At 43.5% G+C, this 14,506-nt stretch overlaps 1 protein-coding gene across 4 annotated transcripts in view; it reads left to right on the top strand.

Moving 5' to 3' along the window:
• The window catches only part of WDR7 (WD repeat domain 7), a 591,021-nt gene that overhangs the window by 470,704 nt on the left and 105,811 nt on the right, over positions 1-14,506 (top strand). For all 4 annotated transcript variants that reach the window (XM_089690073.1, XM_089690072.1, XM_089690071.1 and 1 more), the window contains one exon: positions 11,425-11,524. In XM_089690073.1, coding sequence (XP_089546199.1) covers positions 11,425-11,524 — 100 coding nt within the window. The remainder of the gene's footprint in view (positions 1-11,424; positions 11,525-14,506) is intronic.

Below are 14,506 nucleotides of genomic sequence, written 5' to 3'. Positions count from 1 at the left end.
ATTAATTATCCAGCTCTTGGCGATTGCAGCGATACCATATATGTGTGTGTTATTTGTTGTTTGCACCCGTAGTACTGCCCAGAAACAATAGTGCACATTTTGTTTTTGTCTTTTTTTTGTCTTTTTTTGTTTTGTTTTTTTAACCTAAAACACATTGACACTCACTGACACCAATTTTTTTTTTTTTTTATAAATCCTGACCTTTTGACCTTGACCTTTAACCCTGACCTTGACCCAAACAATAACCCTGGCACTGAACTAGATCACACCTTGATCTAGATATTTTTTCTTTCTTCTTTTTTCTTTTAATAATGAATTATTTATCCTTTTTTTTTTTTTACAAACTTTTTTTTCTCTCTATGCCAGGAGTTCGAGAGATACAATGTGTCTCTCTTCTCCTTTCATAGAGAGAGAGAAAAAAACAAGGGGCCGGGCTGCAGTGACTGATCACCAATCAGAGGCTATCACAGCGATCATGTGACCCGGAATCGGGAGTCCCGGGTCCCAATCGTTAGAACGGGACCTGGGGCTCTCAGTGACACTGCAGTCTTTGTGCTGGGAGCGCGCATTGCGGCACGCTCCCAGCAGAAAAACAGGTACGCAAATATGCAGCCCCATGGAAAAAAGCCCAGTTCCGTGAGGCCGCATATTTGTGTGACGCCGACATCAAGGGGTTAAGTTCACTTTACTACAAAAAAGTAATTTTTGCAGTAACAAAAATGTGCAATTATACGTTTTTTTAGAGCATGCAAAGCATTGCACTCGTGATCAGTAGATCACGGGTGCAATGTCAAGCTCCTGCAGACACTGCTGACAGCTATCTGCCTGTACTTACATACAGGCAGACAGTTACTCAGCTGCAGGAAGTGTCAGTGAACTATGAGGCCACTGATGAGTACCCATGTAGGTAATTGAGAACTACAAGCTGTCTGCCACTGTGGCAGACGGCACTTCTAGTTCATTCATTCACAGAAGCGTTTTTAAAACATGATAGCGAATGCGGAGAGGGAAACCCCCACCTGCTGTCACGGGGTGGTGGCGCTTGCCTACATATATGTATACCACATTACTAAAGGCAAACTTATCCTTTTAAAGGAGAAGGGGCTTTAGCCTTTTTTTTTTTTTTTTGTGTACAGATGGAGCTTTAAAAGATCCATTTTGTTATATAGTATAGATCCATTTTAAAAGCAAAATCATTTTTGTATGATGTGTACATTTACCAAGATGCTTGTGTAACCAATAAACATCCTTAGCCTAATTATAAAACTGTATATATGGGAATAAATATTGTCTGCGGGTCGATGGGCTTTCATATACTGTTTGGAACTGCTTGTTCAACAGAAGCCTTTTGTCAGAGTTAATTGAAAAGTAACCTTTTACTATCTTGCATCTTAATTACTTGGCCCTTTACATGGGCCTCCGTGATGAAATCCCTCTTGTAAAATGTGAGTTATTTGCTGTCCAGGTCTCTATTAAATCTGCTTGTTAATATCCGTGAGCTGTAACAAGCGAAATTGTAAGCAAATGATTCCATCTGCACCATGCCAGTGTTAGAGGAGTGAGCTGACAGCACAAGAATGAATGTGCAAGGCTGGTGATTCTTTACGTTTTGGATTTACAAGGGCCTCTTCTAACAGTTACCTGTGGTATTCATAGTATTTTAACCCAGCTACTGTTGTCTAAATGAATGTTCTGTAACATTCCCAGAATTCCAGAGCATAACGTACCTGCCACCTCTCCTGCTGATGTAAAATTTAAAGCCCAGTTCTGAGAAATTCTAAAGTGGGGCTGTTCCCACTCTGCAAGAGTTACCTGTCTGTTTAGCCTTGGTGAGAGTAAACGTTCTTTAACTTACCTGATCCTCCACCCCCTGACAGATGGAGCTCCCCCATGTTCCAGCAGTGGATTGTCCCTTCGTGTCATCACATCCAATGCATGGCTATTTATCCTGCATTACCCTTGATGATGTCAGGACCGTAAACCAGCCATAGATGGAGCGATTTTCTTTCTTGAAACCATGGATTGCAGGAAAGAAAATCGCTTGATTCCCCCATCAACACAGATGGTGTTGATGGGGGAATCCCACCCGCAGAGTCATTGTGTTCTCTGAGAAGACAGTGATTACTGCTAGCAGATATTATAATTGCATGTAAATCCGACAGGCTGATTGTACCCGAGTTGATCGATCAATCAACTTGCCCATACATGGTTCGAATCTTAGCTGGTCGCAGGTGAACTGGTCGAGATTCAAACTATCTAAGCTGGCTTTAGACCACTGGAACCTAAGGGGAGAAGATGCCACAGGGACTGGTCTAGCAGTGCGGAGGGTCAGGTAAATAACTCTACCTTAAAGTGGAACTATTCTGCATCTGAGCACCACAAAACAAAAACACTATTTAATTCATTTTTAATATCCAAAGCACTACTCACCCATCCATCCATGTCTCCATGCTTTATTTTGCTGAGAAATCACTTGATAAACACCCCCTAGTATTTCTGGCCATGGCCATCTTGAGTAAGGGTTGATGATTCATGCAGCATTTACTTCCTGGAATCCATCTGCCATTAGTTCAGGTATGCAGGTAGGAGGGTGTGCTTAGCTAAGAAAAGCCCTCCTGAAGACTGCTGGGATATATGACATCATTTGCCTAGGCATGGAAAACAGAAAGTGACAGAGGAAATGTAGAAAAAAAAGTTTAAAACAAGTAAATATAATATTCCTTCCTATTTACTAATGCTAGCAGCATAAGGATTAAAAATAGTCATTGTTGACTGAGAGCGTTCCACTTTAACAGGTCCTCTAAACCTAAATGAGCAATTCACCCTTTTCAGTGCAGGTGCAGGCACACTGCAAGGTATAATTTTTTTCCTGGAGTAGCTGTAAACCCTTACACTATACCCAGTGAAGTGACTGGCCTCAGATGATACACACAGACGAAACAAATCCTCCTACATAACTTTTTACCTGCCTATCTGCAGTCTGCTTTTCTCTGCATCCATTCAAAGTGATGAATTTATAAAGCTTGTCTGAGAGTTCAGAAAAAATGGGGCAGAGAGCTGATATACTGTAGAGCTCAGTGAGGAGAGCTCTGAGAGCTGATTGGAGGGAAGGGACACACCCCCCTTCACACAGCTCACAGGAACAGAGCTGGGGCTGTCAATCTGCTGGAGGTCCCTCCCCTGTCACTATTTTCTCTTGATGTCAGGAAAACTTGTCAGAAGTGATTCATAATGATAGCAGATTAACGAGGCATCAGACAGAAATGACACTTAGTGCTCTTGAGACAATTACACACTATAGAGGGATATGCTTTGTTCATATTTCATGTCTAAGGTTTACAACCTCTTTAACGGTTTATTTTGTACAAGTGATTGTTGTCCTCTGCTTGAAGTGTATGTCGAGGATAAATGGAAAGAAAAATACTTACAATATATCTCTGCAATGCATTCATAGTTTGAGACTTCTGTGAGCACAGAAAAATACCAGTTGATCTGCAAGAAGTACAGAAAGATCCTATCTTCCTGTTAGAGCTGACAATACAATGCCCGAGCTGTACTAAAAACTTTGCAAAAGCAGCACACATTACACAATGTTAGGCACACAGTTAACCCTTTAATTGCCCCTGGGTGTTAACTAGAGATGAGCGAAGAAATGAAAAATTCGATTCGGCTGATTCGGCGAATTCCAGTGTGAAATTCGATTCGATGCGAATTTCTCCGCTACGAAGATGACTTATTTAAAGGGTTTCTAGGCTTCAGAGAGCCTTTAAATTAGTGCAGAACACTGTACCTTTAATTTAAATGCCCTTGGAGATGAGGAAGGAGAAGGAGAAGGATGAGAAGAAGGAGAAGGAGAAGGATGAGAAGAAGGAGAAGGAGAAGGATGAGAAGAAGGAGAAGGAGAAGGATGAGAAGAAGGAGAAGGATGAGAAGAAGGAGAAGGATGAGAAGAAGGAGAAGGAGAAGGATGAGAAGAAGGAGAAGGAGAAGGATGAGAAGAAGGAGAAGGAGAAGGATGAGAAGAAGGAGAAGGATGAGAAGAAGGAGAAGGATGAGAAGGAGAAGGATGAGAAGGAGAAGGATGAGAAGAAGAAGGCTGAGAATAAGGAGAAGGATGAGAAGAAGGAGAAGGAGAAGGATGAGAAGAAGGAGAAGGATGAGAAGAAGGAGAAGGAGAAGGATGAGAAGAAAGAGAAGGATGAGAAGGAGAAGGATGAGAAGAAGAAGGATGAGAAGAAGAAGGATGAGAAGAAGAAGGATGAGAAGAAGAAGGATGAGAAGAAGGAAAAGGATGAGAAGAAGAAGGATGAGAAGAAGGAGAAGGATGAGAAGAAGGAGAAGGATGAGAAGAAGGAGAATGATGAGAAGAAGGAGAATGATGAGAAGAAGGAGAAGGAAGAGAAGAAGGAGAAGGAGAAGGATGAGAAGAAGGAGAAGGATGAGAAGAAGGAGAAGGATGAGAAGAAGGAGAAGGATGAGAAGAAGGAGAAGGATGAGAAGAAGGAGAAGGAGAAGGATGAGAAGAAGGAGAAGGATGAGAAGAAGAAGGATGAGAAGAAGGATGAGAAGGAGGAGAAGGATGAGAAGAAGAAGGATGAGAAGAAGAAGGATGAGAAGAAGGAGAAGGATGAGAAGAAGGAGAAGGAAGAGAAGGAGAAGGATGAGAAGAAGGAGAAGGATGAGAAGAAGGAGAAGGATGAGAAGAAGGAGAAGGATGAGAAGAAGAAGGATGAGAAGAAGGAGAAGGATGAGAAGAAGGAGAAGGATGAGAAGAAGGAGAATGATGAGAAGAAGGAGAAGAAGGAGAAGGATGAGAAGAAGGAGAAGGATGAGAAGAAGGAGAAGGATGAGAAGAAGGAGAAGGATGAGAAGAAGGAGAAGGATGAGAAGAAGGAGAAGGAGAAGGATGAGAAGAAAAAGGATGAGGAGAAGGAGAAGGATGAGAAGAAGGAGAAGGATGAGAAGGAGAAGGAGAAGGATGAGAAGAAGGAGAAGGATGAGAAGAAGGAGAAGGATGAGAAGAAGGAGAAGGATGAGAAGGAGAAGGATGAGAAGAAGGAGAAGGAGAAGGATGAGAAGAAGGAGAAGGAGAAGGAGAAGGATGAGAAGAAGGATGAGCAGAAGGAGAAGGATGAGAAGAAGGAGAAGGATGAGAAGAAGGAGAAGGATGAGAAGAAGGACAGTTCTGTGACAGTTTCTGTCTATTTCTGACAGTTCTGGGACATTCACTCCATACAGCGGTTTCAACCGCTGTATGGAGGGAATGTCATAGAACTGTCAGAAATAGACTATTAATGACAGTTCTGGGACTGTCCTTCCATGCAGCGGTTGAAACATTGTATGTATTTGTTTCCATAAATGGATCCATTTATGGAAACAAATACATACAATGTTTCAACCGCTGTATGGAAGGACAGTCCCACAACTGTCATTAATAGTCTATTTCTGACAGTTCCATGACATTCCCTCCATACAGCGGTTAAAACAGCTGTATGCAGTGAATGTCCCAGAACTGTCATAAATAGTCTATTTCTGATAGATCTGGGACATTCACTCCATACAGCTGTTTTAACCGCTGTATGGAGGGAATGTCATGGAACTGTCAGAAATAGACTATTAATGACAGTTGTGGGACTGTCCTTCCATACAGCGGTTGAAACATTGTATGTATTTGTTTCCATAAATGGATCCATTTATGGAAACAAATACATACAATGTTTCAACCGCTGCATGGAAGGACAGTCCCAGAACTGTCATTAATAGTCTATTTCTGACAGTTCCATGACATTCCCTCCATACAGCGGTTAAAACAGCTGTATGCAGTGAATGTCCCAGAACTGTCATAAATAGTCTATTTCTGACAGTTCTGGGACATTCACTCCATACAGCGGTTTCCGGCAAAAAGTGTATGTGCAGAGTTCCTCTATTCTGCAGATACACTTAGAGGAGCTCTGCAGATACACTTAGAGGAGCTCTGCACATACACTTTTTTCCGGTTTGGAATTATTCTTATTTTCATCCTACTTCTTCTTCTTCTTCATCCTCATCCTCTTCTTCTTCTGAGGATGAGGATGAAGAAGAAGAAGAAGAAGAAGTAGGATGAAAATAAGATTAATTCCAAGCCGGCAAAAAGTGTATGTGCAGAGCTCCTCTAAGTGTATCTGCAGAGCTCCTCTAAGTGTATCTGCAGAATAGAGGAACTCTGCACATACACTTTTTGCCGGCTTGGAATTATTCTTCTTTTCATCCTACTTCTTCTTCTTCTTCTTCTTCATCCTCATCCTCAGAAGAAGAGGATGAGGATGAGGATGAGGAAGAAGAAGAAGAATGAAAAGAAGAATAATTCCAAGCCGGCAAAAAGTGTATGTGCAGAGTTCCTCTATTTCTGACAGTTCTCTCACAGCTTCTTCACATGTACAGCGGTTGAAATATCTGTATCCTAAATGGAAACTAATAGATACAAATTGTATCTATTAGTTTCCATTTAGGATACAGATGTTTCAACCGCTGTACATGTGAAGAAGCTGTGAGAGAACTGTCAGAAATAGAGGAACTCTGCACATACACTTTTTGCCGGCTTGGAATTATTCTTCTTTTCATCCTACTTCTTCTTCTTCTTCTTCTTCTTCTTCTTCTTCTTCTTCATCCTCATCCTCATCCTCTTCTTCTGAGGATGAAGAAGAAGAAGAAGTAGGATGAAAAGAAGAATAATTCCAAGCCGGCAAAAAGTGTATGTGCAGAGTTCCTCTATTTCTGACAGTTCTCTCACAACTTCTTCACATGTACAGTGGTTGAAACATCTGTATCCTAAATGTAAACTAATAGATACAATGTTTCAACCGCTAAACATGTGTTCCTTCTGTCAGAGAACTGTCAGAAATAGCGGAGCTCACTGCAGGGACACTTTTGCCGGCTGATCGGGAAATGTTCGATTCGCGCACCCGAAGTAGGCAAAATTTCGGTTTCGACACGAATCGAATATTTCCTGAAATTCGACTCGAATTCCGGTTCGCCTAGTTCGATTCGCTCATCTCTAGTGTTAACCCTTTCCTCTGTGTCATTTGTACAGCGACAGTGTATAGTATTATCACTGATCATTGTACAGGGTGCGGCAACATAACTTCCTTTTTTCAAAACGCAATAAAACCCATTTTATGAATCAGAATTGTTTTTATTGTCTTTAATAATGTAGGTACATATCTAAAGTTCTGTTTTGCACAGTTTTGAAAATCATATCAGGTAGCTGACGCCCCCCATTGTCCATACACTGAATAAGCCGATTTCTGGCGTTTTTCATGACCCTTACCAGCATAGCAGGGGGTATGTTGGCAATTTCTGCGCGGATGTTGGCCTTCAGGTCTTGTAGGGTCCTTGGACGGTTTACATAAACGCGGGATTTTAAAAAACCCCACAAAAAAAAGTCGCAAGGGGCCAAATTGGGGGAGCGGGCTGGCCACTCCAAATCGCCCCTTATTGAGATGAGGCGCTCCGGGAAGTGTTCCCTTAAAACAGCCATTGATGCTCTTGAAGTGTGAGCCGTTGCTCCGTCCTGTTGGAACCAAATGTCCCCTAAATCCAATTCATCAAGTCGTGAAAAAACAAATTCCTCCAACATATTCACATACCGGTCTGAATTCACTGTCACTGTGACCTCATTTTCTTCAGAGAACCAGGGACCAATAATCCCAGCTGACTGACCTGGAAGAGAACAAAAACGTTAGAACTACGCCTGTCGCCTGAGACCACTCCCGCCCCGCTATGGCCGCTACAGCCTGAATTGCACGCATTTCAAAAAAGGAAGTTATGTTGCTGCACCCTGTATTAGTGTCACTGGAGATGTCAGTGTCGGTCAGTTCCCACCCACTGTCAGATTGCCCACCACACTATCACAGTCCCATTATAAGTTGCTGATCACCGCCAGTACTGGTAAAATAAATGAATAAAAATTCCAGTCTATATACCATAGTTTGTAGACACTTTAACTTTCATACAAACCAATCAATATAGACTTTTTGTTTGTTGTTTTTTTTTTTTATCAAAGACATGCAGAATACATTTCTCGTGCTTCAGTTTATGTGCAAATTTGATTTATTTTTTTATTGGATATTTTTTATAGCAGAAATTAAAAATGATTGTGGGTTTTTTTCAAAGTTTTCGGTCTTTTTTTTCGTTTTATATAGTAAAAAATTAAAAAAAAAAAAAACAGTGGTGATCATATACCACCAAACGAAAGTTCTATTTGTTTGAATAAAAATAATAATTTCATTTGGGTGTAGTATTGCATGACCGCACAATTACCAGTTAAATTAGAGCAGTGCAGAATAGCAAAAAATTCCCTGGTCATGAAGGGAGTAAAGCCTTCCAGGGCTTAAGTAGATAATATTATATTACAGTCCTGTCGGAATATCTGCAAAACAGCATTTTAGGTCTTTTTACATGTTTTTTTTCTGTATATAAAAATTGTAACTCTGATGATATGTACCTAATTCAACCTCTAATAGTATGTACATCTCTTCTGTCATTTTCAGTGTGGATTACATATTTCGGTCCCTAACCAAATAACTGGTTATTTATATTTACCACTGCATATAAATTGAGGAATAAATTGTTTTTTTAAAGACTTTACATATTAAAGCTGAGCTGCGCCCAAAAGGGGAAGTTCCACTTTAAGCCTTTGTCCCCCGCTCTCCATTAAGGATTGGCACCTTTGGGGAGCCCAAATTTGACAGGTACCAGCTCCCACTTCTGCTGCGATGGCCTAGGCCAGGGGTCCTCAAACTGCGGCCCGCCGAGGCCATTTATCTGGCCTGCCGGCAGGGGCATATTTTCTACGAGGAAGGGGACACCAAGTACAGGGGTGGGCAGGGGGCTGCTGTATCTTACCTGGCTCCGGTCCCAGTCCCACGACGATCCAGTCCAAGAAGCGCTGCTCCTTCATTCACTCCGGCCACTCCCTCACTCGATGTTCGCGCTGCCAGTCGGCTCCACCTCCTAACCGGTGATTGGGCGCCAGAACTGTAGCTCAGGAAAAGCACACAGATGGCCAGTCACCTGCGAGGAGGCGGAGCCGAGCGGCCCCGCGAACATCGAGTGAAGGAGAGGCCGGAGTGAAGAAGGACAGCTGACAGATAAGTGTGCCGTGCAGATGGTGCTGCTGCAACCAGGTATGCTGGCTGCAGCAGCACCATTCTGGAGCAAGGGTCAGCAAGTTAAGTGTCATTGGTGTCAGTGGGAGGAATAGTGCCCCATCACTGGTGTCACTGATACTAATGATGGGGCATTATTCCTCCCACTGACACCAATGATGGGGCACTATTCCTCCCCCCACTGACACCAACGATGGGGCACTATTCCTCCCCCCCACTGACACCAACGATGGGGCACTATTCCTCCCCCCCACTGACACCAAAGATGGGGCACTATTCCACCCCCCACTGACACCAACGATGGAACACTATTCCTTCCCCCACTGACACCAATGATGGGGTACTATTCCTCCCACTGACACCAATGTTGGGACACTATCTCCCCCCCCCACTGACACCAATGACGGGGCACTATTCCCCCCCCCCCCCACTGACACCAATGACGTACTATTCCTCCCACTGACACCAAAGATGTGGCACTATTCTTCCCACTGACACCAATGATGGGACACTATTCCTCCCACTGACACCAATGATGGGACACTATTCCTAGATTGTAAGCTCGAAAGAGCAGGGCCCTCGATCCCCTCATGTTTTGCATTGTATTGTTATTGCTCTGTCACATGTTCTGTCCCCCTTTGTAATGTACAGTGCTGAGCAAACTATTGGCGCTTTATAAATACTGTATAATAATAATAATTCCTCCCGCTGACACCAATGTTGGGACACTATCCCCTTCCCCCACTGACACCAATGACGGGGCACTATCTCACCCCCCCCCTACACACACACTGACACCAAGGATGGGGCACTATTCCTCCCAACACTGACACCAACAATGGGGCACTATTCCTCCCCCCACTGACACTAATGATGGGGCACTATTCCTCCTCCCACTGACACCAATGATGGGGCACTATTCCTCCCACTGACACCAATGATGGGGCACTATTCTTCCCACTGATAGCAATGATGGGGCACGTTTCTTCCCCCTGACACCAATGATGGGGCTCGTTTCTTCCCACTGACACCAATGATGGGGCTCGTTTCTTCCCACTGACACCAATGATGGGGCACTATTCCTCCCACTGACACCAGTGATGGGGCACGTTTCTTCCCACTGACACCAGTGATGGGGCACGATTCTTCCCACTGACAACAATGATGGGGCACGATTCTTCCCACTGACACCAATGATGGGGCACTATTCCTCCCACTGACACCAATGATGGGGCACTATTTCGCTCCATAAGACACACTTGGGGGGAAATGTCTGTGTGTCTTATGGAGCGGGCGGCCCAGTATTCCCGCTGCCGTTGTATGTCCGCAGTCTCTGGTCATCTCCTGTACTGTGTCCGCATTTGTTCATAGTTTTTTTTTTAATAAACTATAGTCCGGCCCTCCAACGGTCTGAAGGACAGTGAACTGGCCTCCTGTTTAAAAAGTCTGAGGACCCCTGGCCTAGGCGATCGGAAGCAGAAGTTGTCCTCCTCCCCTCCCTCCCTGTAGTCTTTTGGGACACGTAACAGGTCCCAGAAGACTACGGGGCCATTCACAAAGCACAGCGTTTCTCCCGCATACACAGTGGGCACCTGGCTGTGAAGCCGCAGGCTATCACAGCTGGGTGCCCACACTGAAGATGCCGGTGTCAGGGAAAGAAGACGGCCGGTGAAACCAGCGGTGGTGAGGCGGTAGCTGTATTTTAAAAGTCAGTAGCTGCTGACTTTTATTTTTTATTTTTTTCAGGTGGAACTCCGCTTTAACTAAATCATACACCAAACTTTATTTGAAGGTTTTTATCTGATTAGTCAATGTATATAAATAATAATCGGCCAACTAACGATTATGAAAATAATTGTTAGTTGCGTCCCCAAAAAAGACAAAACAGTAGAAAATGGGAATGTATTGAAGGAGGCACTGCATATGTTTTTTATTTTGTCCACACATTTACTTAAACGTTCTACTCAAGGGCAAGCAGCGAATTATACATTTGCAGAATGTATTGACTGTAATTGACTCCTTGGCCTCCTCTTCTCTATATTGTGCTAATGGCAAGATGGCGGTGCCCACTGGAACAGTAACTGGGCTCTAGGGACCAGACAGGGGGAGGGGGTTTGACTTGTTTTGCACTGGTGACATGTTTATAAATGGAGTATTTCACATTTGGCAATGGCCTATGTAAATAATGACAAAGGAAATGGTTGCTTCAATGTTATTGTATGACGTGAGCCTGTTGTGTCCTCCTTTATCTCACCAATGTCCTCTATGTTCCTTACAGGTTCTACATGGTCAGTTACTGTGAGCGGAGCCACAGAATAGCTGTAGGAGGGCGTCATGGCTCGGTGGCCCTGTATGACATACGCACTGGAAAATGTCAGGTAAGTGGCTCCAGGGGCCTTGCTTTCCTCATTGAACTCTTGTTAAAGAGGAGTTTTTGCAAGTTCCCTGCACTAGTCTGTTAACAAGAATATAGATCTTGTTTTTGTAATGCATGTGTATGCTGATCCTGAATCCACCATCTTGCTTCAATGCTTTATGTCCTTTACCTGGATCTAGTATGCAAATATTTCCACTACTTTGACTTTCCTGATTTGCATATATTGATCTAGTTTAATAACACATATGCCAAGGCAAAATAGAACAAATCCCCATGTGTTATTCCTTTAAAGACCCTGCAAGTACAGAGAAATTCCATTTGATCTGCCAAAAATGCACTCCACTCTTCATTCGTGTTGTGGGTTGCAACATACAGAGGGGAATTTATCGAAACTGGAGCAGATGTGCAACCATTCTGCTTCTACCTTTCATTTTCAAAGCTTTACTGAACAAGCTGAGGAAAGAAGCTGATTGGCTGTCATGCACAACTTCTTCAGATTTTCTCTACTCCCATTTTTGAAAACTTCCACCTCGAGTATTTTTGTGTACTGAACGTTGTGCCCAATGTATTTTGCTAAACTACTCAAAAGCTCCCACTCTGATTGCTTCAGCATATAAAGATTAATCATTCTGTAGTCCATGATCAGAACTATGTGGGATAAATCACTTCCTCGAGATAACACAGGTGGTGTGCATAAGACAACTCTCAATTTCTGATAAGGTAATAAGGGGTTTTTGGAGTTTTTTTGCAAATAGATATAAAAACACGTCTCCAATGGTGTATTTAGCAGACCTAAAGAGAGCATATAGAAAAGGTGATTGTTAGGGTTTATATACATTTTAGTGAAAGCAATGGGTCGGTATAATATCCAGAGATGAGGCATTATCTAAATATGGTCAACAATGGCAATTTACCACCATCTCTCAGGAAAAAGATTCTTTTAAAGTGAACCTGGTTAGCTTGATGTAGGGGGGCAGCCCTTGCCAATTTGTTTTAGGAAGAGCAAGCTCCTGGGCTGTGATCCCCATCTTCAGCTTCACTGTTTAAAAGACCACGGACTTGGAACAAGTATGCACATATTAAGATGGAACTGCCACTACTGTTCCATGTTTGTGAATAAGGGTGACACCCTGTAAATCAAGCCTGCGTATCTGATGGGTTTGATTGGCAAGAATGAATAAAAAGTTGTGGGCTAAAAATGAGAATGGTTCTGATCGCACTGAAGAAATTTAATGTGGTTTAAAAGGCAGAAGGTTTTTTTTAAGCATTTTATGCATTAAGGTAAAAAAAAAAAACTAGCCCCCAGCCCCCCTTATACTTGCCTGAGCCCCATCTCAATCCAGCGATGTGTATGAAAGCCATGGCTCTTCCGAGATCTCCTCATTGGCTCACACAGCAGCGGAACCCATTGGCTCCTGCTGCTGTTAATCAGTCAGCGAGCCATTGCGGAGGGCCTATGCCTATTCCCCTACCCGTGCCCTCCGCTCCTCACAGGACCTCCTGCTCTCTAGCTCCCTGGTCTCCTCCTCCCACGCCAGGACTTCTCTAGGACTTCCCCCATCCTCTGGAACTCCCTACCCCAATCCATCAGAATGTCACCTACCCTCCTCACCTTCAGGCGCACCCTGAAAACCCTCCTCTTCAGGGAAGCCTACCCCAACCTCACCTAACACCCGACCTCACCTAACAACTAACCTCCTCCACTCCACCCACCACTCCATCCCCCACAGCCATCTCCTCCTGTGCCACCTTCCCCTCCCTCCTAGATTGTAAGCTCGAAAGAGCAGGGCCCTCGAACCCCTTGTGTATTGTATTGTTACTGTCTTGTCTCATGTTATGTCCCCCTGCTACTGTACAGCACTGAGCATACCCTTTGGCGCTATATAAATACTGTATAATAATAATAATAATATAATAATTCACAGGAGCGCTCCTGCTTGAGTGCCCCCATAGCCAGAGGCTTGCTATTGGGGGCACTCGGCTGGGAGGGGAGCCAGGGCTGCCAGCAGAGGACCCAAAGAAAAGGATCAGGGCTGCTCTGTGCAAAACCATTGCACAGTACACCATGTTTTTTTGGTTTTTGGTTTTTTTAAAGTACAATCTTTTGAATCACTTTAAATGCTCAGAGATCTGTAATAATGACCACTCACTGGAGATGGGTTAAATATTGGGGTTGCAGCAAACCCATTTGTACCTCTCCCTTGTTTGAGAACAGCCTGCCTGCTACCTCGCAACACCCCCCTTCCGCCCTATCTCTTTACACCTTTACTATTCAGGAATTCCTAGTGCATCAGCAAAGATGAGTTGTACTTCCTAAAGAGGGTTCGTTACAGAGGGAGCTGCAGAGGAACGTTACACAGATGTTGCCTACTGCAGAGATGCTCTCCCATGCTTCTCCTGTGTTGGCCATTTAACACAATGTCACATTATTAAACACAAGGGAAACCTAGGAAAGTATTTCAGTGATGTGCACCAGGTGTACAATTTCCCTGCTGTCATTCTGCATACTAGTAAGTTTTGTTGCAAGACTGTAGTAGGTGGGGGTGCTAGAAACTTTTGACTGGTCCCTAGATCTGGATCTCTGCCACTCTTTTCAGTCCCAGGTGATGCTTGGAACAATAGGAGAACCTGTAGATAAGACACAGTAATTTCTACTCTGTACAAAGATGATTCCTGCTTTGGAAATTCAGAGAAAAAGTTTGCTTGAATTGTGCTTTGTGTTAAAAAGAAAACTCTCCCAGGCGCAATTCCCTTTGGAAATCTCCCCGGCAGCATTTCCACCAGTTAGCATGTTCCCTCGTTAAAACATTTTGCCTAATGCCGTCAAGATCGATATTTTAATGAAGAAAGTAAAGAGACAGAGCTGTTCTGTTCTGCAGGATCAGAGGCCAGGTCATGTGTTACAGGATAAGAAATTAAAATTCTTTGCAAAATGTGCATTACAGCTAACTGTCATCAGATAATGTGCTATGTGATTTTTCCT

The sequence above is a fragment of the Staurois parvus genome, unplaced genomic scaffold, assembly GCF_062004578.1.
Source record: "Staurois parvus isolate SC_StPar_1 unplaced genomic scaffold, SC_StPar_1.0 ptg000513l, whole genome shotgun sequence".
Classification (NCBI taxonomy): Eukaryota; Metazoa; Chordata; class Amphibia; order Anura; family Ranidae; genus Staurois; species Staurois parvus.
The sequence above is the reverse complement of the archived record's forward strand: the minus strand, read 5'-3'. Positions and strand labels throughout refer to the sequence as shown.